Raw genomic sequence first — 23,853 nt, 5'->3', positions numbered from 1 at the left:
GAGAAACCAAAGGGTTAACAGGATTATTATTATTATTCCCCACCACTTGCATTACTCAGAAAAATCCCGGCAGGCTGCCAAAGCTGCCACAAAACATGAACAGCCTGAAGAGATGAATACATATGGTGGCTGAGGCAGCTACATCCAGCTCAGGCTACCACTGCTATTAGGAATGCTCAGAGAAAAGGGATCTCTCCGGACCACACAGCCCTGGGAATGCCTGGAAAACGTGACAGCACTTCAGGGAGCTGGACTCTTGTTGTACCAGCTCTCTCAGTGTTACTGGGTTCTGAAGCTTATTTGGGGGGATTGAAATTTGGACATCTCTGCTTGAATCACAGGGCTATCTCCAGTCCCTGACAGAGGACTCCGAGGGGACAGCTGGCACTAACATCAAGATGACAAGACATGGAACAATGAGAGTTCCCCAGATACAATCAATGGTTTCACCTTTTTAAGAATTCTTCCAAAAGTGAGGAATTTAGGGAACCAAAATAATTTTTTAACGATTGGCCAGGCTTCCCAGATGTTAGAAAGTGCTGGATTTACGCTTTTTGTCCACATGCAAACAATATGTTACCAGCCTTATTCACATATTTTACCGCCGATAATCTCTGGGTGATTCAGTGCCTTGATACAAAGCCATAAATCTGACAATTTCCAAATGTTTAATTTTCCAAAACATGTACTGCCATTGCCTTCCTACTGGTATTTATGTGGAAACACATGGACTGGATTTATCCAGCTCAACTTATGTTCCTGCCCCGAGTGTCTTCTGAGCACTTGTGCCCCTAACTTGGGCTAACCAGGACCTTGTTTAGTGCCCAGCTGTGATCTGGAGACCTTAAGAAAGAAATCATATCTACAAATTTTTTGAAGAAAAAAATTACTATTTTATTTGGGTTTGGACAGCCCTTAGTCTTTATTCCTTCTGCAAATAAGTTGCTGTGCATTTTCTACATTGCACAGTAAATTTAGTAAACATTACATTTTAAATAAGGCTCTGTAATTCCAAGTCTAAGTATAACCTTCTTTCTTCAACCACTCCTAATATATCCTAAAATCCCAACAGAGCCATTCAGCAAAGCTGTTAACTTGCAAATACAAAGTTGATCCTCAGATTGATATCTTGAAGTTTTATTCTGCATCACAAACACCTCACAGTCTGTTAAACCATTGGATCAAAATGTCTCAGTAGGCTGACAGAAAAAAACCCCGTATGTAATCACTTTTTTTCCCATTTTCTTGTTTTCTCCCCATCTCTTTCAACTTTTGGGATTACATTTGTAAGGGTTTTCCTTTTTCTTTTTTTTTTTTTTTCTCATTAGCAAGAAGACTGACAAAAGAAGAGAAGTATGCTGGGATTACATTTTATCTGGTTTTGGTCTCTCTGCCTGTCTGATAGCAGCTCATCCACTACTTGGAGGGTCTTGCTCCAAATCAGAGTGAAACACTCAAGGTTTAACTTGTCAAAGATGAGCAGGGGGCAGTGAGACTGGATCTTACAGAACCTTGTAAATACAGATTATCTATACTGAAAGCATCAAATAAAATCAACCCCTTCTGGTGCTAGAAGCAGATGGGGCTTGCAGAGAGCAGGAGCATCCTTTGGGAATGGGCTACTGAGCCTGAGCTGGCACACATCACTCCAAATTCCACATTAAGCAAATTCTCAAGTCTGCACACTAAAGATCTCATTTGATATTCAGGATATGAAGGACCAGGCAGGCAGGAACCTTCCCACAACTACGGACAAAGTGATTTTTTAATGCCTGTCATTGTAACGGGGCAGTTTTCAGAGTAAACTTGTGGTGAGAGAGTTCTCTGTGTGCATGGGAGAGAACAGGAACCAATGTGAATCAAAACTAATTAAAATAATAATTCAAAAGAGACACTTCTCCCAAAGACATTACTGCAGAACAATAAAGAAGTTGCTGTGCAAACATGGCATATTTTATTGAAGGCGGCATTTCTTTATCCAGATCCCTATGGACTGGAAACCAAAATCCAAAGTAGGGAAAATAATGTTTCTTGTCTATAGAATATGATGCAATTGAGATATTAGAAGGGAAAAAAAACCAAAACCACAACAATAAAACAAAGACCAAAAGCAAAAAACAACAAACCCCTGATATTTTCCCATGGAGACAAATAAATAAGAATTAGAATTTTCTAAAATGTGGATTTGCACAATCTTGGCAATTTGAAAGTTAATGTGTAGGATGGGTCATAGATCTCCCAAAAACTGCTGTCATGTCACTGATGTGATGCTGATTATGAATAACTGTGTTAAAACTCTCTGGGTGGAAAATTGCCTGGCAGCAGCATTTTTGCATATAAGATCATCACTTAAAAAAAAAAAAAAATTAAAAATAAACAACTTTTGCATCTTACTACATCAAAAGGTCTTTAGAAATATGTAAATTGGATTAATGACATTCATTTGTACATTAAAAGCAGCAAAACAGACTACTTAAAATATCAATTTTTTTTTTAATATTCAGAGAGTCAAGCTGAAGCTTCAAGAGTAATCTAGCAAGTAGATCTGGGTTAGTATGCAAATGAAGGAGGAATTTCACCCATTAAAAATTCCTCTGTAATGTTAGGAAGGTGACAATATTCCTGTGTGGAAAACTTATTCTTGGTGAGTCTTACAACAGTGTCAAATATTGTACCAGTTCCCATTTTTATATTCCAAACCCTTCCCTGTTTTCTGAGGTTAAAGACAAGAATTTACTAACTACATAATCCCTTCAGAGACAGAAAAACCTATCCAGACAATCTTTCCATTCCAGTGACAGTTGATATTAACATTCACAGATGCTAATCTACCCAAAATGAATCTACCTTTCACTTCAATCTGCCCTGGAAAAGGACAAGAAAAAAGTCAGCACCTGAACGACAAGATTTAATGTAGCTGCTTTAGGTGCATTTGAATAGTTCAGAGAGCATCCAGCCACCACCTGCAGCCATCAGAGGATTTATCCACCATGGGAATGGTCTGAATCCCATGTTTCCAGTTCCAGTGAAGCAGCTGAAATGTGAGCACTTGGATAAGGCAACTACAGGAAGATGGAACTGCCTCACAGAGCCCTAAAACCCCGCAAGTTATCCCAACTTCTTTGCCAGGATAGAAACAGACAATGGTTTTGGTTGGAAAAACCCTCAAAAATGACTGAGTCCAACCACTAACCCAGCACTGCCAAGGCCACCACTGATCCATGTCCCCAAATGCCACATCCACAAGGCTTTTAAATCCCTCCAGCAACGGTGGCTTCACCACTGCCCTGGGCAGTCTGTCTGTTCCAGGCCCTTCTTTCTGGGGAGATATTTTGCCTAATATCCAATCTAAACCTCCCCATGTCCACCTTGAGGCCATTTCCTCTTGTCCTGTTCCTTGGGAGAAGATGACAGAGGCCATCATGGCCTTAAAATGGCAGCAGTTGCCCAATTTTGCATTATTTGCTACCTGTCAGGGCATGGGCAAGTTTCTTTACCTTTGGAGCTGCCAAAGACAAGCATCAGGTCTCACCACTTTTTTAGGTGTGCACTTGATTTCTATTAAATATCTCCAAACTATTCTAAAAATGCACAGGGAATTATGGGAACCAAAAAACTACTCCCAGGCAAAACCCATCTTCAATTCCATTCCCAATCTATCTGGTTTTGCACAAGCCAGCTCCAAAACCAGGCACAGTCAATAGGGCATATTTAGATATAAAAACTCAAGAAACTTTTACAGAATTATTACAGTGGATGTTTTGCTGGTCATTTAAAAACAATTCTCTCTTTAATTTAGTAGCTGAAGTGAGCCATAATCACCCCCACTGTAAATAAATACACCAGATGCAGTTAACAACTCCCAAGCCTGTCAGCAATGAGCACAGCCTCTCACAAATCTATCTGGTGCTGAAAAGCCACAGGTTGGGTCCATTAAAAACAATAGCAGCTGTTTGGAGAACAGCTCTGGAAGAAGAAATTGCAATAAAAAATACTGGGGAGATTGACGGAGTGAGATAAAAAAGGATTCTTTGATTTTGCTGCTTGTATTTTTTTTTTAATAAAATACAACATAATCAATACAAGACTTTGGTATCTGCCTTCTAGATTTTTGTATGGCTTTTGTCCAGAATCAACCTTTTTTGTACCAGGCTGCAAATAAACTCTTCCATGACTTCTTTTTACGTATTTCTTTGCTTTCAGATTTTCTCTTCATCAGCTAATAAAGGAACACTTAGCTACCTACTCTTATCCTAGCATCCTATATACCCATTCTTGAGAAACTTCCACGTATTTTGCTAGGACAATTCCCAGTGCTCTGATCAGCAAAGCACTCAGAGACCTTCAAGTCCAGCCACATCCAGAACCCAAAAACAGAGGAGCCACCACTTGGCCATGAAGACAACACAGGAGATCCTGTTTTGACTACAGAGAAATGATGTTTTCCTAACAAGTGAAAACTTTGTGCCACAAGATGAGAACAACAAATCCAGCTCCCCAAACAGCTGCCAGAATATATGAGGCAAAAATGAGGTAGAGATGAAGGATTATTATTTTCCTTCATTGTTGTATACAAGAGTCTCTGAAGATTCCTATCAGCGGCACAACAGGATGTAAAATGTTATTTCTAATCTGATTGATTTAAAGTACACTTCAATTTGCTTATTAGATGAATTTGCTGAGCCCCCCAGTCACAAGCCACGGGAAAGGCTTTGAAGGCAGAGGAACTAAACAAGGCAGGGATTCCTTGGAAAGCCACCTTCTCCCTCACTGGTGTCCTGCAGAGTTGCACGGCCATTTCAGAGGAGCACAGCAGCTCTGAGTGGGATAGTCACCATTTACTGGGATCAAGCTTAGCATAACTCCAACACTGAATATTCCCATGTATTTACCATCAGCCAGCTTCTGAGAAGAACAGCAATGGGGAAGAAAGCCTCCTCCTGCTTTTCTTAAGCAATTAATGGATTAAATCTGAACCCACTGTTCTGTAGAAGACACATGTTAGAGATTGAATATTAAAGGAATAATAACCAAAGGAATGCAGAGCTTCTGCTAGATCAGACCCAAAAGTTCAGAATTTCCTGAAGTCAAGTGTTTCTGTAGTTCTTAGCACCCACACACGAGCAGTGGGGAGCCTGCTGTGTGTACCAACATGGAGGGATTTATTTAACCCCTCTGAAACCTCAAGAACAGTTTAGGAACCTCATTCCACAGTGAAGGTTAAAAGAGAATGACACTGAGGAAATCCTACCAAAAAACCCTAAATAAATACAGTACATGTCCACCTACAGAGTTCTCATTTGCTTTTTCAGATTTGGAGATAATAGCATAGATCTATTTGCCTAGTAGAGGTCTATGAGTGAAGGTATTTTTAAGGAAAATTTGAATTTTTGGGATAGGGAGAGAGGGAAATGTTACTGCTCATGAAGCATACGATGATCAGATGTTCATAACCTTCCTTTTAACCTCTGCACAGACTTGTGGTTCATGAAACACAACCAGCAGATGAACTGAGCATTTCAGTGTCACACAAATTGATTGCCAGTCTCAGAAGAGGAAAAAGAAAGCTGTCCATAAATAAATGAAGAAACCATGTACACACACATGTAACTCCCTGTGATAGTATTTCTCCTGCTTGTAAGATGCTTGCACCTCCCCCAGAAAAAGAAAAAAAGGGAAAAAAGAAAGAAGGAAGAATTCCAGGTTTTTAGATTAGTTCTGCCCTCAGCAATAGGAGTTTGCCAGTTCATTCTCCACCATTTGAAACAACTCATCTGCTTTCCCTCACCTGCAGTTTTGCAGCAACATCCTGCAATCAAAAGACATGGTATTTTCTCCCCTAAAATACCAGGCACAAGTAGTGTTTTTCATATAGCTCCATTCCAGCAACCAGGTTTCCATAGTATCCAGAGACTAAAAAAAGCCAACAGGCTTTGGGGAAATTAATTTTAATAGAATGTCTTGTGGTAATTGCCCAACCACGCCACAAAAAAGGCATTTATTTATTTGGTGTTAGTTTTAATACTTAACCCCAGCACCTGAGAGTGGGAAATGGAAGAGATGCACTATTGCTGTGGTATTTGAAGAGAGGATGAACAGATTTTGCACGAGTGACGATTGTCCATAGCTGGGCTTTATGTGAATCCCAGGATGGCCAAGGTGGCTGGATGCCACTGCATGGCTTCTAGGTGGCCAAGAACTGACCATTGATACTAAGTAGCTTAACATTATACAAACTTGCTATTTTTAGAGGATTTTGTAGTAGGAATTCGGGGAAATAGTGGGTTTCATACTCACTAGGAGCCAGAAGGCTCCCTGTGGATATCTCCACACTCCACACGCAGTCCCACGGGCTTTGGCAGAATCCCTCAGGATAGGAACGTCAGGAAATTCTCCTAAAATACTGTGGCATTGAGGCCAAAATGCCTTAAAACTGAAAATGGAGAACTGAATGGACACAGAGCTAATTCTGGCTGGTGCTGCCATTATCATCACAATTCCTTGCAAATCCTCCTCTCAGAGAAGCAGAAAAATCAGCTCAGAGTTTCAAAGAGCTACTTGTTAAATTCTGGGGAATCAGAAGCCTAATATACACCTCATGGAGAGTCAAGGCTAAAGAAAAATGATTCCCAGTTCTGCTCACAGCCTGGAAAGCAAAGGGCTTTCATTCTTCTCTGCTCCTCAGTCTTATTTTAAAGCATATAATTTGCTTATGTGGGAATAACTGAGCTCTTCTAAGAACCAAATTCTCTTTTGTCTGCCCATTTCCATCTATGTCAAAAAGGTAACAGTCTTAATAATGTATTTTAAAAATCAACCAAGATTTGTTCCTCCTTTTTATGCTCACACTGGCGCATTTGGAACACCATCACTTCCTACGGGTTAGAGGACACATGTGAGAAACAGATGAAAAGAACAATCAGAAACAGTTATGTACAGTGGGTTTGTGCACATCCAAAGCACTCTGAGGGCTCGGTAATTTCATTCCGCTGCCACCATCCACTAAAAACATAAATTAAGAAAAAAATAAATAAACAAATCCAAACCCTCAGTCACTGAGTTTAAGTGGAAAGAAAGTAAAACACTTCTCCATCAAGTGAAAAATCAATTCCCTCGGTCAGATGCTGCACAGATACACCAGGCTCTTCAACACTTGTACCACAGCTGCTCTTTTTTCAAGAGCCCATTGTTCCAACCCTCCAGTACATCTGTAGCTACACTTCAGCAGGAGAATTCCAAAAGCAAAACAGGAAGAAAGTTTTCTTTGCACTCTGAGAGCCTGCATTTTAAGCAGTGTCAGGGGCTTGCTGGTGCTTAGCAGACATAATTTACCGGTGTCACCAACAGGATGACGAGTAACTGGTTGACAGAAATAAGCCTTCTCCTCTAATGGTTGGTTAGATCAAACTATGTGTCAATTAAATATACAGATTTAAAAACAGTGGTGCCCAGACTGGTGCTGTGTATAGATATATAAGAAATCCCTGAACGGTTTGTGTTGGAAGGAACCAAAGACCATCCAGTTCCAAGCCTGGAACGCGCTCTCTCGAAGCTCAAACACTGCAGTGCTGCTGCAGCTTTGGCAAACCCCTCATCATTAAAAAGAGGTTTGTAGAGTTGATCCAAACCCAAAGTTGGTGCTGTCTAGGAACAGAGCAGCTCCCAGCCTGGCTGTTCTGCTGCCAAAGGGGAGGCTCTCTGGCAGGGCAGGAGCAGCAGCCAAGCTGGCAACAAAAACCCTCCTGCAAGACACTGAGCTAACGTGGACCTGACCCTGCTGGTGCCCCAAAAAGGCCTAAGTGTGAGAGCTAAATCCAGCCCTCAGAAATGTAGTGAGAATGTTGGTTTGCTTTCTTCCTCCTACACACAGCACTCTTATGAAGCACTGCATGGAGCTGGTGTCCACACTGCTGGGAGGAGATGAGCAAACTTTCATCTGCAACGTGAGAATCCCTGTTCATACAAAGCCATTAACAAAGCCTCCACTTATCTCCAAGAGCAAAAAAAAATGTCACGGTCCCCATGAGCCTGCCCGAGAAAAAAATAAATTTAGATTTGCATCTGGTGGTGGAAGCGAGCAAAGTTCACACTAGGAATAAAATGCAGCCACAGGGTAATTAACAAAGATTATCAAAGGATGAGAAGGTTTCTCTATTGCTAAAAGGATTGGAATCAGTAATAGCTGGCTTTGTAAAACCACTCATTCACCCAGCTTTTGAATACCAATGTAAGGCATCACATTGCTAAAAATATTCATAATTATCAGAGTCTAAGCTACAACAATAAAGTTCAAAGTTTGCTTCCCACAGCAGTTTTCAAGTTTGTATAAAGTGCTTACTGGAATAAAACCAGTAACCTATTGCTAAATATCAATCTAAAGGTATTTGTGTATGAAGGTGGGGTCTTTGGGGTTTTTTTTTAATATTTCAGATATTTTATAGATGTCTCCCTAAATGCTTATTGCTACTTCTTACATGCAGTAGAGGACAAATATCTTTAATACAATGACAAAATAATGCTGTCTGTAATAAAATGTTTATTTTCCACTCAAAACCAGTTAAAGAAAAGTTTGTACTAGTAAATTGTAAAAGCTTTCGAGGATGAAGAAATACAGGCAGTTATATTACAGATATTTTGCACGTTTTAGTACAAGCACCAACTGAAGAGTTCTGCAGCAAAATGATGAAATTTCTTCTATTACCATCTCTGGTTTTGATCCTCAAATTAAACCTTGAGTTTTTCCCTTTTGGTTTTATTTTATAAATGAATAATTCACCAGGTCTATCTAGTTTACATTTTAACTGGAATGTAAATAAGCAGCCATGCTATTCTGAAGACAATAACATTTCAATTTATCTGGAAAAATAAGAGATTTTATGGCACAATAATGCAAACTGCAATGCCTCATTTAGAGAACAAATGCATTGTTCTGGTAAAATATTGCAGAATTAACTCGTCTTTCTGAGTATTGATATTGTAACATTATTGTTTGTGTGACAGGAAAAATCCCCATGGGCCCCATCAGGCAACACCTGCAGAACAGCTGCACACTCATGGGGACAACAAGAACAAATAGTTAATAATCCACTGGGGGTTCATTTTAAAAGACAATCTATATCTCACCACACTAAACCCTCCAAAAAAACATATTCTGAGGTAAAATAGGCCTTCCAGTTTAATGGATTTCTTTACTCAAAGATGGTTAGATTTGTTTATGTCATCAAGGCAAATCTCCAACACAACCCCGCCTTCCAGAATTCTTGAAGTCATGTTTCAAGGCAGAACTCTCTGAATTTTTACAAAGCTGAGCACTTATAGTATAGAAATCCAGTCACTGATGAGTTATCAATGACCTACAAAAGAATTAGTGATGGTTGGAATTTTTTAACCCCTTTCTAATGGAGACTGCAATTTCTAGCACTTGGCCTAATATGTTGCTTTACTTCTATCTATCTTTTTAATCAGGCTGATATCAAGATTCAAGAAAACATCAACTAAAATAGTTAAAAATAACACAAAGGGCATGCTGGAAAATCTCAGTTATAACAACCAAATCCTTGTTTTCTGATTGTTCATCAAAGCTTAGAAAAAAAATCACATTGAACTGGCATCTGTTGAATTGTTTATGGAAATCCACGTCTATTGACAGCCTCACTCCTTCAGCTCTAAAACTACTCCTGCACTTTTCCAGTACACTTGCCCTGTGCTCCATCCCGGAAAGCCACTACACACTTTACAATTTTTATGACAAAAACCACGGCTGGGCTTGAAGCAAGGAGGAGACAAACCACATGCTGTCAGAAATTTCCATGGAGACTCTGTGAGCACTGTTTCCAAGGGCAAGTGTAATGTTCATCTCTGAAGTCTCATGTTAAAATTAGTCGTACAGGTTGGACAAATCGGGAACTGCACACTTGATAAAAACTCAGTCATATGATACAATGCCAGCTGCTCCAGGTAATCCCTACTCCATTTATCTGCTGGAGTAAGACAGCACCTTTTCTTCCTTTTTTGTTCATATCTTTTATTTGTTCTGCTCCACATATATCAACTCCAATCATGAATTATAATAATGTTTCACAGCTGATTTCGAAGTTTTACCTCCTTCAGAAGATTCCAGACCATAACTGTACATGAAGAAATGATGCCCTCTCTTCTCCTGCCCTCGTGCTCTCCAAAGACAGGACCTATCTCCCTGTCAAACCTGTCTTTCCAGAGTGAGGTTCCCCTCATCTCCATGACCCCAAGCCACCAAACCTCCTCAAGCAAGAACGAAACATCTGCTCTGCCTCTCATTTTGCCCCCTGCCAAACCGGACTCTCCCTTCCCTGACACCCGGCGCCTTCCTCGAGTGTTATAAATGGCACTAATTAGGATCTTGGTTGCCCATTAACTCTTTTATTATTCATGTGACATTTATGATAAATGCCTTATATGATTTACAAATGGTTGAGGTGGTGCTTACACACAGAGGCATAAACTTCAGAGTCACGGGAGAAATCATTTAGCAGCAAGGCAGGCTGGCTACTCCAGGGCTGACAACCACTTGCTGCCATGGAAATTTAAATCTTCTCGTTCAGCATAAAAGCTAAAGTAGTGTGGCATTCCTAGAAGTGAAGGTGGACTGCTATTTCAACAATCTTTTGCTTCACTGTAAATATCTCTAAAGATGGCTTTCTCCAGTCAGCCAGGGCTGTACACTGCATGTTGGCCATAGAACAGAAAAAAGCCCTGCCTTTCTCCAACAGAAAAGTCTCCTGCAACAGCCAAGTTGTCATTTCTCAGGATTATCATATCCTGTTAATTAAGTTGCAAAATTCAGAGCAGAGTAACCCCGATGAACATAAATTACACAGAAATGGATTTGATTTGCATGTAATAATGGCTTCTTTCAGAATTAATTACAAATATGCTGGAGTGTGGATTAACGTCCTCCTGATTCAGCAATGTATGTGCATGTTTAGCTGCTCTTCTAAGCTAGGGCTAGGAGTAAATTGTCTAGACAATTAATTATAATTCTTCTCTCATTTGCCAAAAAAACAGTAAGCTTTGTGCGGAATCAGTTACCCAGACTTCTTCCATCCCTTCAGAGATCTTAAAAAAATCCATGGGCATATTTTTCATTCCATAATGAATTAAATTGCACATTGTTCATCATCAGTTCTATCTGTGCAACCTGCCAGTACAGACTCCTCATACTTGCCATGGATTAAAAGCTGAACAAGAAACCAACCTCTAAAAATATATCCTTGTTTCAAAACCCCACCTAAGAGGAATAAGGAGAGCTTTGGAAGGATCCCTGCCCAGGGAACGAGGCAGTTCCATTTGTAAGCTGGTCTTTAACGCTCTGCTAAACGCTTCTTCTTAAGTAAACAAACAGCGAGGGAAATGTGCTTGAAGACAGAGATAAAAATGCACATCTATTTACTTTAGAAGCCTGCAAAGCCTATTCTTTCACGGCTACACTGTGAGGAAGTGGTGCAACTATTTAAATTCAATCACCATGGGAGTTCAAGGCACACTCCAAAAAAAGCTGCGTGTTGTACCCTCTCCCGCATGCAAAAGCCAGCTCTGCAGAAATAAACGTTGTAACACCGGGAAGTATTTTACCAAATCATACATGAGCCTGAAGAAGAACACATCAAATAATTTAAAATCAATAGATCTTAAGGACAAGGCTTGGTCAATCCATCCCAAAAGACCTATTTTCAATACCCAGTTTCACAGAACCACAGCATCCCTTTCTTGGTTGTGAGAAGGTTGTGGAGGAAAGAGGAAGAAAAATCTCAAATCATGATTTTGCTGCAAACTGCCCAGCAACACTCAAAAGGAGAACCAACCATTCAAACAAAACCTAAAATACCAACAAAAAATCCTCCAAAATATCAAACACAAAGATATTTTTGGCATGAACAAACAGAGTATTTAAATATACCCTTTTTATAAAGTAATTTATACTGCAATAACATCCATTGCTTTTTTTTTTTTTTGTATTTACAGTGTAGTGTTGGAAAAATTCAATTTCAAGCCAAAGTAATTTGCTTTATTCTCCATGGTTACTAAACACCACTAGACCACGGATATTTCTGAGTGCAGAAACAGTTGCATAAAAAGTCATTAATTTTGGTTACTCCCCGAAAACTTATAGAAGAAACCAGAACTGATAGCCTACAATAAATATTGAAATTCATCTAAATTTCAATAACTCAACTACGACCTCTCAAATATCTCTGACAGTGTATTCCCAAAGGACAAAAAGAACAACCAGAAAATTCCCAGCCAGCCTGACCATTGTTCTCTGTCACTGCTTTCCTGAATGCTGCAGGAAGTTTTAAACTGATCAAGTGAAGCACATTACTGGTGTTAGCCCACTGAACTTGCTGCTCAGAGGCATCCCACACTTTTTTCCAGAGTCAATCCTCCAACGGGAACACCACTCTTTCCCCAACAGAGCACTGAGAATCAAATTTCAGGATCTCCTACCTCGATCAAAAAGTCTCCAGTTCTCAGGCCAGCTTGCCATGCTACTCCCCCTTCATCCACAGATTCCAAGTACTGCAAAGCAGGAAAGGCTGGAGTTGGGGTGAATTCTTCAATTGGTGTGTCAGCTTTAAAAATAAATACCACATTAAAAAAAGAAAGTTATGGAGTGCTTGCAATTACCACTTGACTACAGGCCTATCATTGGCCATTCCAATTTAGGGTTAAAAAATGGTGGGTGCTGGAAGTGAGAGGGATGTGCCTCACGGGAGATCAGGATGCTGGGGACAGAGTGCAATCCCTCTGCAATAGCAATCCACAGGTCTTCCTTCCAGAGGGGAAAACACCTACTCCTTTCCTGACACAAACCAAATCAAGCTGCACCAGGCAAGAGTTGGGTTCTGATATTCCAGGATATTTGGTATTGGCTCGAGTAACCCTTTTGTGTGCCTGGCAGAATGCTGTAACTCTGGCAACATCCACCTAAAAATGATTTATGTGCTGTAGCCAGGAGAGAGCATCTGGCTAACTAGGGGGGTAGGGTCAGTGGCAAAGGATGAAGAAGATCAACCAGAATTTTTTTTTTTTTCCCTCCTAAATTTAGATGTGCATAACAAAGAAGAGACCAGAAGAAATCACTTTTAAGGACAGGAGGCACAGCTGGCCCTGTGACAGCCCTGCCTGTCCCTCTGTGTCACGTACACACACGGGCAGGAAAGTCCTTGGGTCTTTCACCTGAGGTGCCCCCGCTGCTACGGAGAAAAGCTCAGGGAAACTGTTGGGCTCCCACAGAGGGAGTGAGCCCTGCTCGAAGCACTGATAACCCACACCAGTGCTCAGAGATCAGGCAGTGCCTTTGGCTTTCCTGCTTCGACTCCAAACATTTCATTTGGCTAAAACTGGCAAAGCTTTTCCAGCCCTGCAGATCCGCGGTGGCACCGGTTTAGGTTTAGGGGTGGGGAGCGGCGAGAGCAAAAGCCATGTCCCAAGAATGAAGACATGGAATAATTTTCATGCTCAAGCAAGGCAAGGGAGAACCCATGTGAAATGAGGGGGAGCAAGAGATGGGGCATACCATCATAGATATATTCTTTTTTTAAATACTAAAGGAGCAAACTGCACTGAAAGTTAAAAAGCAAATCATTAAATAGAATGCCTTTTTTAACTCTTAGGAATGCCACCGTGATAGATTTTAGCCTACAGAGAAGGACCATGCAGCTTAACACATGAACAGCTTTAAAAATGAGCACACTACAGGCCATGCAACATACGTGCAGCTTCTGAAGATATAAAAAAAGGTCGTATTTTCATACTAAAACTGCACCAATGTCACCTTGCAGAAAGATCCACCCTATTTTAAACAAAACATCCCTCTCTTGCCTACTCCTATTCGCAGCCCTATTTAATCAGGCTGGCATTTGAAATAAAGCAGCAGTTTTTATGAGGAAAGCAGGTTTCCCACAGTTAAGTAAACTGCACAACAGAACAGATTAACGGCAAAATACTACATCCACCGGCACGAGAAAAATACAGGCAAAACTTTCTCCCCCCAAAACGATTATGTAGTGCTTCTCCTATGTAAAAATGCAAACTGCTTCGGAGAGAAGCCACCGAAATCCATCGGAGTAGTATAGCACACAGAGAATCCTGTTGTCTAGCAACCAAGTGCACCAAGAATAATTCCTGCTTATATTCCGAGATGTATAAATTTCTTCATGCCACTGCACATCACACACACACACACACTCACACACACACACACACACACAGAAGCACATACCTTTTGCCCCTCTGAGCACAAATCCAAATCCTTCATTGTCTTTTTTCTGCAGGACCACTGCCTTTTCTTCTATTATGCAGTCACTGTAGAGAGAATTCCGAGGATAGCGACCATTATTACATCCCTTCATCACCACTGTAGTAGCTGCTCCTCCAGTGTGCAGGTTCATCATCATCACAGCCCGTTAATCAAATAATATTGCAGTAACCAAGCATGGGAAAATATAGAACAAATAGCAGCGAGGGGAAGACAAAGACTAAGCTGGATGGTAAAAGAGAACATGACAAAGCAACTTAAAAGGAGTAAAAAAGGCAGAGAGGAAAAAGAAAGAAGAAGAAATCATGCATGGTGGTTTGTGTTCTATATGAATGACTGGATGAACATGTGATCATGTAATCTGTGGGCTAGCTAGGACTCTAAAAGGAAAAAAAGTAAGTGAACTGAACGACAGTATCATTAATAAACTCCTCAATCGTGGATGTACCAGATGCATCTTCTAGTGAAGCCAAAATGAAACCAACCAGAAGAAAAATGAGGCAGCATTTTAAATTTAAAGATAATAAATTATGATTTTCTATTAGCTAACTAAAAGGCACAAATATATTCTGAAAGCTATGCCTTGCATCAAAAGCCCTTTTTCAATCCTATTGAATGTTGCATGCTGCAAGAATCCCACATGATCATCTGACAGCCTACAATGCTAACAACGTGCAGCTGCCTTGGCGTCATCAAGCACAAATTTCCACAGCATCAAGAATCTGCATAATTGAAATAGTAACAAGGCATGCACAAGCAGGAAAACACATTTTCTAAGGAATATTTCCTGTCTCCTGATAAACAATTAATATTATAAAACAAGGAGATGGTGTAAAGGACTATTTATGTAAGCAGTATTCCCTTAAAGAGAAAGTAGCCTTAGGAATCTCACTGTCATTGGCTGAGATAAAAGTAGAAGGTAGATGAAGAAAACGCACAAAATACACATTAAAATGGGACCTTTCAGACACAGGGAACGATCTGTAAAAGCCTTAAGTTGTTTAATACCTTTCATTAAACATGAAGTTACTAAAAATAAGCTCAAAAAAAAAAAAAGAAAAGAAAAAGAAAAAAAAATTGGGATGCTCCTTTAGGTACCAAAGCATTGCACAGCACGAGTTGCAGGGGTTAAGTTCATGAATTGTCAGCCCTGCAAACTAAGCTGCTCTAAAATACCTACAGAACTAGTTCAGATAGAAAGGAGTGTGGGCAAGTTTGCTTTCCTTAATTTTTTACTAGCCAGCTTCGGTTCCCACTGGTCTCGTGCAGAATCCAGTCCCCAAAGCAGTGAGTGCAAGGAGAGACTGGATCTGCCTCAGGGCCGTTAATAATCCCCAGGGGAGGAGGAAACTAAAGAAAGGGACACTGCTGTGACCTTTTTATTTAAAGCCCTGAACAAAGCGAGGGATGATGATCTCGGGACACCGATGGACAGCCTCCAAACTCCAGATTTCTCGTGCATCACAGACCATCCTTTTGGTGCCTTTCCAACTCTGAGGGATGAAACTTCCCATGGCTGCTGAAGCGATGATGTAAGGTTGTCTTCCAAATTGCAGAGTGTTTAACACCACACATGAATTCAAACTGCCACAGCGGTGACTTTGTGGGCCAGAGATGGTCTCCATCAGCAGCAACAGCTTTGGTATCTCTCAACTTATGGTTATTCACTGTGTCATTCAGACATTTCCTGTTCTTACAATTGAAAAACTTCTGCTGCTTGAGAAAGCCCAACACCCTCCTGCTCAGGGATATCGGGGTGGGATGGAATATGCAACTCTCAGAGCCCACTGAAGCTCTCCATCAACATTCTGATGCTCTAGAAGCTGCCAGTGCCTTGGCTGATTTCCCTCATTTCACCACCATGTTCTCAAGGTGGGTTCCTGTACTTATCCACTGAAGAATCAACAGTGAGTTTTTTTTCTTAATACTTGGTCAAATTAATAAAACCCATTCCTGTCAAGTTTCCTTGTAAGCACTCAATAGCTTAATAGAGGTTAGAAGGCAACTTTTGAGAGGTTAGAAGGCAACTCCTGAGATCCTAATCACAGCAAGAGTTTGCTTCAAAGAACCCCCTCATGTCCCCTCCCCAAATCCCACTCCAGTGTCAGTTCATTTCCATACAGAATTCAGAAGTTTATCAGCTCAGCAAAGTCAGGATCAATTCACCTGGTCTACACTCTCCAAAAAAACCAGGCATCCAGGGTCCTTCCAGAGCCAGCTTACGAAATGGATGGGCATTGTTAAGTCATGCTCACTTCATCCTAATGTACAGGTTAAAGGTCTAAAAACCACCTGTGATTTTCTTCTCGTGTCCAGCACACCTATTCCATAAACTACCCAGGTTTATACTTCAGTTCATGTACTGAAAGTGGGGATACCAAGTTGCCAACATTTTACAATTTCACATTTTACGACATTTTACAAAGTTTTGAGTTTTACACGCAGGGGAGAGGTGAGAGGGAAGGCAAGGGGAAGCACAACATGATTTTTGGTGAGAAAACACACAAACTGATCTCTACTATTTGACAATACAGCTTTCTAATATATAGTTGCAGCCATAAAGAAAACAGCATCACAGCCTGGAAAGTAAAAACGTAGGCTCGAAAAAATCAGATGTGTAGCATTTCTTCTCATTTATGTTCCCTAGGAGTAGGGAACCTGCAATAATCCTATGGCTTGAGTAGCTTAAACTTGTTCAAGCAACCACAGAAAGCAAATTGCTTCTCCATGCACCCCCCAGTGCTGCAGAGCGAAGAACCAGCAGCAGGAAAAGGTGGAAGACCAACAGGCACACACAAAAATGAACTGAACTTGCAACCTCCACAGCCTTTCTCCCAGAAGAGTTCGCATTCCCAAGACAAGGGGGCAGAAGAGGGGGAGAGTTTAACCTCTGACTGTTTGCAATGCCGCTTTTTGCTTGCTTTGCCACGCCAGGGTTCTCTGTGCCAGTCAGGGTGGACCCTCCACCAAAGGTCTGTTCACAGTCCACCTGCTCCTAGCAGGCAAAGTGGTGCCAAATGTAAAAGTAGGTCAAAATTTCTCCCCATGAGCTTTTTTGGCAGCGTCTCTTTGATCCTGGAGGTGTTGTAAATATTCAGCAGCAGAACACAGGGTGCAGCAACCAGTGACAAATGAAGGTGACATTACGTGAGGAGCCTGCTCAGAGGCCTGAGCTCAAGCAAGAAGAGGAATTTCTTTCCAGGCTCTTTCAGCACAATGCAGAGCTCTGTGTGAGGCCAGACAGTCCCTGTTATCTGTGATATGCTAAATTTCAATAGGTAAAATCCCTGAAGTCCATTTCTGTCCACTTCCCATCCCAAACCAAAATTAAACAGCTTCCAGTTCAGAGAGGAGTCCTCAGAATATGACCAGTTCCATATGATGGTAATAAAAGGAGTAATTCTAAAATCAATAGCTCATTACTTAAATAGGGCACACACTGCTTTGACTTTGGGCTGTGGAAGGCCAAGATTCATTGCAGGCAAAGTGAAATGCAAAAGGCATCCTATCAAGTGCAGGATAGATCTGTGTGGAGCATGATCGTAAAAACTTCAGGCCAAAATAACAGTCAGTCTAAAGCTCTGCTTTACTCAAGCAGTAAATATTAGCAAACGTACTTGTTCATCAGCTCATGTAGCTTCCTTAACAACTTAAGGCTCAGGAATTGTGCAGAGCTGTTACAACTTCCATAATTTTACACTTACCAATGGAGAAAGGGAAATGCAAGGGTTTGCCCATGGTCAGACAGACATGTGAGTTTTGAACTCAGCACCATTCCACATAACAATCATCATTTGTGTGGGCTTTTCAAAACAGCAGGAATTTCTGCTTTGCTAACAGCCCATTAGGATAACATTTGAGGAAGGAAGGAGAAACGTCAAGTCTGTCATAAAGACTTGTATGAAGAAAATAAAGGTTGGAGTGCGGGTTCATGCTGGAGGCAGGTCCATGAAACATGGCTTCCTGTTCTCCTTGGGGATAACTACACCCTATCTTAAGGCAGGACTTGGCCCACAAGTTAAAATACTAAATTACAGAGGTGGAGACTATCAGGACTACAGGATGTGTTTGGGCAAGTTTGTATCAAGTGTTTCATTGCTGATTTCGATCTGAAAAACAGCACTTAGAGGACACTCCACTGAAAATTATCACCATTATCTGGAAAGAAAAGTGGCTGTTTGGTATTTTGTCAGTGTCTCCCCAAGGCAGAGGAAAAAAATGAATTTAAAAGGAATTATTTTCCTGATTCTCTGCAGTCATGCATCCCCTAGAAATGTAACCCAACCTTCTCAGCTCCAGTAGCCCCTGAGCCCATAAGCCCTCCAGTCAGGACTTGCTCTCCCCTCGAGTGAGAAGTGGCTCTCTCCGGGTTCACTCCTTTCAGTTGGCCAAGTAAATCTCCATCTCTTCATTAGCCCTTTTTCCTCTCCTCAGCACTCTTGCAATTGCAATCTTTTGGAAAGATCTACTGAGTTCACAGCTAGATACATCCTAGAAGAATCAAGTGCTCTGCCAGGTGCAATAAAATGATATCTAAATCATTCCATAAATTTATATCCAACGTCTGGAAGCAGTCACACTAATTCCTTTCAGGATAAGATGGCCAATTTATAGTGGTTATGTTCAAGCCAGAGAAGGGCATTTGGGAAATCTGTTCAAGAGGAGGAGCCCCTTGTGCATTATCCAACAGTCAGTCCCTGTTAAAGACATATCAAAAATATTCTCTCCCTCTTTTCGGGAAGTAACGTGTCCTGATACCACAAAAAAACGGAAATTATGTCTACAGCAAACCTTATTGTAGGATGTAGCAAACTTTCAGTGGGAAAACATTTCCTGTTACTGCTGGAAGGGGTCAACCTTACAATTTATAGTCAACTACTCTAATGACTTCAGGAAAATTGGCTAATCCTAATAATTAAGGCCTTCAAGATTAATGAAGACTCTGTCTGTGATTGCTCAAGTTTCCCAGGCATCGATCATCCACTTTCAGGTCTCACAGAAGAGCTCTCACAGCTCTCCTGTATCAGGCACAGCAGCAGTCACTTGCTCCAGAGGCAGCAGCTACAGCAGCGAGTGGGTTCTGTGCACAGCAGAGAGGAAAATACACAGATTGCCCCTAAAAAACCCACTGGCAACCCAAACAGAAACAGTGGGATGTAGTCAGCCATAAATTCAAACCCACAGTGACCTCTCCCTTCATGGAATCCTGGAATCCCACAGTGGTTGAGGTTGGCTTACTCTGTACAGCTGAGCAATCCTAATGTCATATATGGCAAGTTGAAATGGTTTTCCTTTAGAACATGTGTTTATCGGGAAGTTTATAGCAAGATGTGTTTGGGAGGAAGAAAATATTCCCGAATAGATGGGTAAGTACCTCAGCACTCTACTCAGGGCAGACAGAACCCATCATGGGAATAGGAATACTGGAGAACAGTAAATTTTAAATTGATAAATTCCTCACTAGGCAGCTGAAGATACAAGTCCAATTAAAATATGACAGAGAAGGGATGAATGGAACCACATTGAACTAAAACATCTCCAAGTCATTCTGCTATCCCATTATAAAAAAACAAATTGAAGAATCAGGGCTGCATATGGGAGTGCAGCATGGAATCAAATGCTTCGTACTACCCATGGATCTCAGCCTCACAGGTGCTCTCAAAGGAATCCAAGAAGAGAATCTTCACTGGCACAGACAATTGCTGGTTGTGTGCCAGTGCCTGACTGGCACAGCTGGCACTCAAACAAAACAACCCAGAGAAGACAGACAAGATCACCATTAGCCCTGCTTGCACTGTTTTCCTCTCTGGCTTTATAAATTGTGGCAAACAGTTTCAAATTGCAACAGAAAGGACATGGTCTCATTTCTCCTTGGTAAACTTGGCATAGCTGTGTCTTCCTCAGCTGGCTACATTCAGGCCAGGTAAAGGAATAGGAAAAGAAGAAAGGACGCTCCAGCAATCCTCCTCTAAGCTCCCCATATTCATATATTTGTCTTTCCAATCTCTGGTACCAGTGCTGCCTCTCCAGAGTTAGTAAACATCTCGTGGAGCTCTTTGATCATGGGAACAGCAAGGCTGCAGATTTTGCTTTGAAATCTGCTGATGAAAGAGGGATATGTCAAACCGTGGCTGTTTTAAAAGACATTCAGATAACTCTCCAGTTCCGGACCTGTACTCCACAGTGAGGGAATCACAGACTCCAGTAAAACCTGACAGGGCACATCACATCTTCCACCTAAAAAAGGTGTTTCATTCACACTTCTAAACAAGGAATCAAGCCATCTGTATTGGGTTTTGAATACTTGATACCCTGGGTGAAAAAAGAAGAGTTCTTCACTAAGTCCCCAAACCCACACTAATACCCGCCATGAAGTGATTCAGGAAGAATCAGGAAGTCAGAAAGATGGTGCTGCTTCTTCCAGCCTGTGATCAGCAGAGGCACCCAAAAAATTAACCATCATTACAAAGAAGCAACCTATCTTAAAGACAGTAACAGTGCTGTACACTTCGTTGGGTTTATGCTATAAACCTTTACCAAAAAATACAGGTTTAAAAGAGAAATATTAAATTTCACAACAGAAGTACAAAGTAGTTGCACAATTTCTTTATGTAGAACCGAGGAGAAACTTCCTCTCTCTCTCCCCCTCAGTCCACATTCCTTTATTCAGCTTTTAATTACATTTAATGTTATATTTTGGGGTGTGTAGGAGAAGGGAGTAGCCAATCTAAAGTAATACATTTCAAATCTATTGATCTGGCTAATGGTACTTGCAGGTTTTTTCTGTTTCCACTTTATGTTGCTGAAACTGCAACTAAAGCAAAATATTGATACAGCAAACCAGGAAGCCAGACAATTTTCTGGAAAGGGAAATCATCCAGTAAACTCTGATTCTACATTATGGAGGAACCTCAGGACAGGATATGAAGGGAATAAAAAAGTTGGCATTAAGTTCATAATCTTAAGCAAATACATGTATAGGGTATATGTGCACCATATGTATGGATATATTGATATCCATATATGGGTATATTTATACACACACACATAACAAAACAAGTATTTTAGCCTTTTTAAAGAGAAATGTTATTATTCTTTCACATCTGTGTTGGTAGGGAGAAAACAAAAAAATCATTGGGGATGAGGAGAGTGGCAAAATGAGCTTAAAAAATAAAAGCTTCATTTCCCTGTATTAATGAATTTCATTTCTATTTTAAAAATGAACAGTCATTTCAAACACCACACACGACAAAGTGAAAACCAGACATGGAGCATGCAGGCAGGAGTCCTTGTGGTATGGAACAGCAGAGTTTTATAGCCCAGAGTCCTTCAAACCCCTTCACACATATTGTTCCACCTAGCACAGGAATATTTGGGGCTCCAGCAGGCTCCACTTGCAGCTGACACTTACCAGCAATTTTCAGTTTTAAATATCAAGCGTTTGAGCAGTGTGAGCCTGGACTGTGAAAATATTAATATTCATTGCTGATACGATGAGCCTTGAGCACACAGGCTGTCCAAACACTCGCATATGTTTAGGTAACCAGAATATTTATCTAATAAACACTTTACTGGTTAGGTTTGTATTTTCCTACCCCAAACCAGCTGCAGTTCCAGCCCCTGATATTGCCACTAAACCACAGAGAAATAGGAATTTTCTCCCTAATCATCTTAACATAAAAAGTGTTTAGATAAAAGGAATAGCAATTATAGATATTAAAACCACTGCTTTTTTATAGAGGGTTTTTTTTTTGATTAATCGTTTTCCAGCTGTTTTTGCTAAAAATTGGTCATTACTATCACAGACAACCTCAGTACCAAGGAGAGGAACATGTTCAGGGTTATCAAACAGGACAAGTAACAAAGATAGAACAAGGGAAGTAACTTCAGTCACACTTTGAGTTTAAAAGAAAACGAACAGAAAGTGTTTTATTAACACTTTTAAAATGTGTCACAAGCCCTTGAAGGCAGCAGTTTGACCTTGCAAGTCTTTACAACAATGATTAAACTCACTGTATGTTTTGGTATCATAACTCCACTTGTTCCAAGAGAGTCTCAACAAAAATAAACTATGAAATAGGGGAAAGAAATAGGTCATTTCAGGACTGGTGAGAAACATGAGTTTCCAATTAGTTTTAAGAGATCCCTCAGGTTTTCCATCACACCCTGTTTGCTGTGATGAGCAGGAGGAATTAGCATCCTCCTGTCCTGCAGTCCTTGGAAAATAAATACAGCCCTACCCACAAGGAGTCTGAGTAGCCCTGACTGTTCATTTCAGCTTTACAGATGTAAGTATTTCACTTACAAGTCTGCATTGTACAGAAGAGTACAGTGCTTAAATCAGTGTTAAACACACTGCAAAATTTTATGACAAAAAATGTTATGCCTTTAGTACATAGCTTACAAGTTAGTTTGAAGTTCTGTCTCAAAAGAAATGAGGCCTCACCAAAGGCATAAAGTTTTTCTGAAAACATCTTGAATCTTCTCCAAGAGCTTTAAAAATACAGTGGACAGTGAAAAACTTTGAATTTCTAGGATTTTACACAAAAGGCCGGTAAAGGTGATGTGAATTATGGTTTAATTTTCACATATCCCTTTAAAAATCGTGACTAATCACCACATTATTTCACAGTCTCATTAACAGCAGAAAGGAGGTGGCAACTCTACCTTTTTTTCTGAAATATATTCTCCCTCTGCATTTCTCTAATTGCACTAAGCCCTTGGGTTATTTTAAGTGTCTCTCCAAATTTTGCTTTCCTGCAGGACAGCTTGAGAAATGTCCACCTTAACAGCTCTCCTACCTTCCAGCATCATCAGTTCCAGCAATTTTGTCAAAGCACGGCCAGTTTAGCCCAAAATGTTGGTAGCAGGGAAAAAAATCACTGACTTTGCAATTTATTTAAATTGGCCATGACTTCTCTTAATTATGTGAATGTTGAACTGGAACCTCTCCCTGGTGCCCCCTTGCCTTTCACATTCAGCTCGTTGGTTGCACTGGTGTGGAATTTCTGGGAATATGAAGCTTTCGTTTTCTGTGTACTGGGGACAGGGTAAAAATGTTGGTTTATCATTTCAAGCCAGTTCAGATGCATAGAGTTTAATGTATTTCAGAATTTACGGTGTTGGAAGTGTTTGCAGGAGAGGTAGAAACCACCTCTGCCACAGGTGCAGCTGCTCCAGGTTTGGACACGCTGGTCTAAAGGATCCCACAACCTACTCGGTATCAGGCCTGGTTTTCACCAAACTCTTAATTCTGTTATCTGGGCCAAATAAAAAATCAGAGAAATTAGAAGACACATGGGTAACAGTCTTTTTTTTTCCCCTAAAATTGCAGGTGCCGCTTTTTCTTAGTGCACACATTTAACACTCGCTATTCCTCTGCTCAGAACCTTGCCGTGAACTCAGTTCTAGTGTAACACTTATCCCTTAAAGCAAATCTTTTGTTGATACATTTTAGTCCTTGTCAGACATCGTTTCTCCCACGACAGGCTGACATTTTGTGTCAGAGAGAGCAGGAAGCCCCAGCAGCATCACCAGCTACTCAGTCGGTGCATCTG

The 23,853-nt window shown here is 40.8% G+C and overlaps 1 protein-coding gene across 7 annotated transcripts in view; it reads right to left on the bottom strand.

The window, feature by feature from the left end:
* The window catches only part of SHANK2 (SH3 and multiple ankyrin repeat domains 2), a 278,469-nt gene that overhangs the window by 101,835 nt on the left and 152,781 nt on the right, over positions 1-23,853 (bottom strand). For all 7 annotated transcript variants that reach the window (XM_042022398.1, XM_042022402.1, XM_042022401.1 and 4 more), the window contains 2 exons: positions 14,261-14,343; positions 12,484-12,608 (listed from right to left, as the gene is read on the bottom strand). In XM_042022398.1, coding sequence (XP_041878332.1) covers positions 12,484-12,608; positions 14,261-14,343 — 208 coding nt within the window. The remainder of the gene's footprint in view (positions 1-12,483; positions 12,609-14,260; positions 14,344-23,853) is intronic.

Source organism: Corvus kubaryi, unplaced genomic scaffold (assembly GCF_017639235.1).
Source record: "Corvus kubaryi isolate FWS band 111438036 unplaced genomic scaffold, C.kubaryi_AGA036_p1.0 37201, whole genome shotgun sequence".
NCBI classification, from domain to species: Eukaryota; Metazoa; Chordata; class Aves; order Passeriformes; family Corvidae; genus Corvus; species Corvus kubaryi.
This window is presented reverse-complemented; position numbering and strand designations above follow the sequence as displayed.